General features: G+C 49.2%; 1 protein-coding gene across 1 annotated transcript in view; it reads right to left on the reverse strand.

The window, feature by feature from the left end:
- The window catches only part of LOC117740679 (thimet oligopeptidase-like), a 70,281-nt gene that overhangs the window by 63,430 nt on the left and 1,851 nt on the right, over positions 1 to 5,000 (reverse strand). The window contains exons 5-12 of the mRNA XM_034547209.1: positions 4,757 to 4,864; positions 4,470 to 4,572; positions 4,231 to 4,391; positions 2,956 to 3,091; positions 2,342 to 2,708; positions 761 to 962; positions 472 to 658; positions 6 to 79 (exon numbers count right to left, since the gene is read on the reverse strand). Of these exons, the coding sequence (XP_034403100.1) occupies positions 6 to 79; positions 472 to 658; positions 761 to 962; positions 2,342 to 2,708; positions 2,956 to 3,091; positions 4,231 to 4,391; positions 4,470 to 4,572; positions 4,757 to 4,864 (1,338 nt within the window). The remainder of the gene's footprint in view (positions 1 to 5; positions 80 to 471; positions 659 to 760; positions 963 to 2,341; positions 2,709 to 2,955; positions 3,092 to 4,230; positions 4,392 to 4,469; positions 4,573 to 4,756; positions 4,865 to 5,000) is intronic.

Genomic DNA, 5,000 nt, shown 5'->3' on the forward strand with positions numbered 1-5,000 from the left:
TCTGCTGTGTCTGCACGCCGGCTGGTGTGGAGCGACTGGTCCACTTTACCGAGGACCACCTGGCGCAGGTTCATCAGTCCTGAAGAGGATAGACGAGTCAGCCGGGACTCTTGAATTATGTACATGCATCCATCCATCCATCCATCCATCCATTTTCAATACCGCTTATCCTCATTAGGGTCGCGGGGCGCTGGAGCCTATCCCAGCTGACATAGGGCGAAGGCAGGGGACACCCTGGACAGGCCGCCAGTCCATCGAGGGCACATGTAGGGACATACAACCATTCACTCTCACATTCACACCTATGGGACATTTAGAGATCAATTAACCTGCAGCATGTCTTTGGACTGTGGGAGGAAGCCGGAGAGCCCGGAGAGAACCCACGCTGCCACGGGGAGAACATGCAAACTCCACACAGAAGATGTACATGCATATATATATTTATTATTTATTGCTCTAAATGTGTCCGACCAGTGTTGGCGACTCTGGACGCGATCAGTTTGTCGAGCAGGTGGTCCGGGATCGGGCTGCCGTCCTTGTAGTGGCGAGACATTCTTCTCAGAGGCTCCTTCTCCCAAACCCAGTTCTCCAGCATCTGAGAAGGCACCTCCACAAAGTCCGTCTCCACCAGGGTGCCACTGAATTCTGAGAAAGTGGTCTGACACCGACACGGGGGAGAAGAAAGAAAAGAGAAAAAAAAGGTTGGGATCCAAAACGTGAAGGAACCGCCGACGGTGCGCATTGGGCTCGCGGCCCATACCTTGGAACAGAGCTCGTGCATCACGTGACCAAACTCGTGGAAGTAGGTCTCCACTTCGTGGTGTTGGAGGAGAGAGGGGCAACCTTTTCGGGGCTTGGTAAAGTTCGCCACCATAGCCGCCACAGGAAGCCGGCGCTCTCCGTCGGGTCCCTTGCAGCCGGGCTGGAGCCCGAAGCAGGCGGCGTGGCCGAACTTCCCTTCCCTGGAAGAGAACGTTACCGTTGACTGGGATGGCGGTTAAACGGTTGACTCCATTAAAATGATTCAGGCCGGCAAGACGTTGTGTGTGTGTGTGTGTGTGTGTGTTTTTTTATTAATGGCACCAGTCAATCCTGAGATTTTGGGCATAACATCTCTTCTTTCAGACTATCCCATTACATGCATCAGCATGCATTCACCTGCACAGTGTCTCCGCTTAATGTATTCACAGAAAATAAAAAGAACAAAATATGTGCAGCTATTTTGATGAATTCAAATTTTGAAGCTAAAATCCCAAAACATTCCTTAGTTGCAGTTTTAAAAAAAGCTTTTGGGATTTGCAGTTTTATTTAATTTTTTACTCCTGACATTCTAAAGACGTAATAAACCAAGAACCCCCCCCTCCCCAATTTTTTATTACTGAGGCACGTTCCCCACCTCGGATACAAGTCCAGGTAAAAGGTGTACGTTCCCTACCTCGGGTGCAAGTCCAGGTAAAAGGGTCACGTTCCCTACCTCGGGTGCAAGTCCAGGTAAAAGGGGCACGTTCCCTACCTCGGGTGAAAGTCCAGGTAAAAGGGGCACGTTCCCTACCTCGGGTGAAAGTCCAGGTAAAAGGGGCACGTTCCCTACCTCGGGTGCAAGTCTAGGGAAAAGGTGCAGGTTCCCTACCTCGAGTGCAAGTCTAGGGAAAAGGTGCAGGTTCCCTACCTCGAGTGCAAGTCCAGGTAAAAGGGGCACGTTCCCTACCTCGGATGCAAGTCTAGGGAAAAGGTGCAGGTTCCCTACCTCGGATGCAAGTCCAGGTAAAAGGGGGCAGGTTCCCTACCTCGAGTGCAAGTCCAGGTAAAAGGGGCACGTTCCCTACCTCGGATGAAAGTCCAGGTAAAAGGGGGCAGGTTCCCTACCTCGGATACAAGTCCAGGTAAAAGGGGGCACGTTCCCTACCTCGGGTGCAAGTCTAGGGAAAAGGTGCAGGTTCCCTACCTCGAGTGCAAGTCTAGGGAAAAGGTGCAGGTTCCCTACCTCGAGTGCAAGTCCAGGTAAAAGGGGCACGTTCCCTACCTCGGATGCAAGTCCAGGTAAAAGGGGGCAGGTTCCCTACCTCGGGTGCAAGTCCAGGTAAAAGGGGCACGTTCCCTACCTCGGATGCAAGTCCAGGTAAAAGGGGGCAGGTTCCCTACCTCGGGTGCAAGTCCAGGTAAAAGGGGGCAGGTTCCCTACCTCGGATGCAAGTCCAGGTAAAAGGGGGCAGGTTCCCTACCTCGGGTGCAAGTCCAGGTAAAAGGGGCACGTTCCCTACCTCGGATGCAAGTCCAGGTAAAAGGGGGCAGGTTCCCTACCTCGGATGCAAGTCCAGGTAAAAGGGGGCAGGTTCCCTACCTCGGGTGCAAGTCCAGGTAGAACTGTCCGATCTCCTCGCCCGTCTCCGTGTCCCGGGCAGAATAGAGCGCCACGTGTTCGTGCCACACGTGGGCGCGCTCCACCTCCGTGTACGTGAGGCCCAGCAGCTCCTGGTAGATGCCAAACAGCCCTTCGGTCACCACGTCCAGCGGGAAGTACTCGATCAGTTTGTCCTTGTTCACGGCGAACTTGCACTGCTCCACCTGGTTCATGTAGTAGGGCAAGTCCCAGGCGTTGATGCGCCCGTCGAACGGGAGGCCCATCATGGAGCACTCCCGCTTCTTCAGGGCCAGAATGTATTTCCTCTCCTTGATGCCAACGGGCTTCAGGGTTTCATAGAATGTGTCTGTAGAAAGGGGGGAGGAGTGTGTTAAATGTCAATCAATGTTTCAATATAAAGATTTTCCTTCAATGACAAGATACCGGTCATTCGGTCCCTTTCCCCACTTTGTGAAGCATGACCTTGATCCTGAGCCATAGATTGTATTCACTCTTGTGGTTATTCTAGTTCTTTGTTCTTCATTTTGACTTGCAGACGCGTTGCATGTGTGTGTGTGTGTGTGTGTGTGTGTGCCATGTCAAAGGTGTCGTACCTAAAAAGTCAGACACTTTGCTTGCATTCTCGGCCATGTTAATCTCCAGCACAAAGTTCGCGTGGCAACTGTAACCGAGTAAGTCCGCGGCCTTCGCCTTCAGCTGGATCAACTCTTCGAGGATCGCTGTGTTCACCTGAAGAGACAAAGAAGAAGAAATAAGAAGAACAGATGTGTGCAGGTGGTGTAATATACTGCAATAGTCTGCTATGTGGAGGAAGGTTCCTCACTCAGTGACATGACCCGGAGGTATCCGAGTGGCACGATAAGAGCCGGTCGAATTAAGAACATGCTCGGGGAAAAAAGTGCTTCAATACTTCCTTTCCTATCTCCTTTAGCGTAGGGAACACTGGACCATGCTTTCACAAAAGGAAAAAAGGAGATAATACGGATAATATCCACAGTCTCCTCCGTATCTTTCCCTGACCCTCGTGACCTTTTCCATTGAGGTCAAGGGAAAGGGGGAAGTCATTCATTTGTCTCCGTGACAGCAGCCCAGGATTCCCCGACGGTAACAGACACCGATGAGCAGCTTCTTCTTAGAAACAGGACTCTGTTTACACAGCAGCCTCCTTTTAATAAGGAAGGCAATATTTAAGTGATCTACTGTATAAAGAAATTACAATTAAATGAATAAATTCTGACCAATCCCGGTCCGATAGATGGTGTCCTGCTTCCCAGAAGAAGGCACTTCCTGTTTCACCAGTTGAATGCTTTTAATGTTGCAGCGAAGCATTTTGCATTAGCAGTAATTTAATACAGCTAATAAAAAGCTGATATCAATGAGATCAGATTACAAAATAGTAACGCCGGATTACGTGCATCCATCACTTCCCTACGCGCAAGTAGGCAATTTGAATGTCGGACTCCACATCGCCATGACGACCACACGGAGATGAAACGACTGAATGCAAACCACATTGAACGGCTACAATCAAAAAGGGGGGGGTGGGGGGGGGGGGTTTGAATCTTAAGGATTACAACTTTAAAAAGCATCGTAACAGAAGTATAAGCGACATTCTTGCTGCAGGTGCGTCAACTGGAGTTAAAACCAGGTCCTGTGTGACACACACGGATCGGGGCACAAGGTCCCCGGTTCCATCCCCGCTCTCTCCCCATAGTTGCATGTTGAAGTGTCCTTGAGCAAGGCACTGAACCCCCAGTTGCTCCCCACAGCCCACTGCTCCTTAATAACTAAGGAGAATGTCCCCACGGGGGTCAATAAAGTGTACATTATTATTATTATTATTGTTATTATCATTAGACTCCAGTTACCTCTTTACACCTGCTGTGAAAAGCCGTCTCCATCTTCCTCCTGCTCTCCGGGTTGTGGCACCTCTTCATCAGAGGGTGGTAGTGCGGATACTCGAGTGTGACTTTGTAGCGGCCGTCTGCCGCCTTGTCCAGTCCACTCAGAAAGCTGTCGGCGAGCCCGCCTTCACAGCAGGGGGCAACGGCATCAATGAAATCACATCAATGCATGTGCAGAAATATCATTTCAATAATCAGCTCACCCAATTCATGCTCAGAAAAGACAAGGAACGTATTGTCCTCGTTCAGATTCTTGTTAAACTCGATGGAGAGTTCACTTATGAGCTTGTAGGTTCTTTTTATTTCCTTTGGGAGAAAGAAGAAAAATAAGGTTTTCCAGAACGTGACATTATTGTAAAATTATAGTTTGTGGCCCAATAATCAAAGACCGGCCTCTGCTTTGACTTAAGAGATTATCAACAAGTCTTTAATGTAGTATAGCTGCAGTGTTTATGCTCAAAAGTGAAATCATAAGCGCGTGTTGCATCACCTCTTGTATTTCTTTAGACAGGTGAAGTCCTCTCCGCTTGCCTAAGGTCACAAGTCTGTCCAGGAATCTCTTCTCTTCAGGTGAAAGGTTTTCTGGGAGCTTTTTCTGCTAAAAAACATATTTAAAGATAACACTTTGTTCATTAATTACATTTTTTACGACGCAATAATATTTGGCATTATTTACCGTTTAAATATAGAAAATTACATTTCTTTCCGAGGCTAAATGGGAACCGGTCACGAGG

This window comes from Cyclopterus lumpus, chromosome 12 (genome assembly GCF_009769545.1).
Source record: "Cyclopterus lumpus isolate fCycLum1 chromosome 12, fCycLum1.pri, whole genome shotgun sequence".
In the NCBI taxonomy this organism is placed as follows: Eukaryota; Metazoa; Chordata; class Actinopteri; order Perciformes; family Cyclopteridae; genus Cyclopterus; species Cyclopterus lumpus.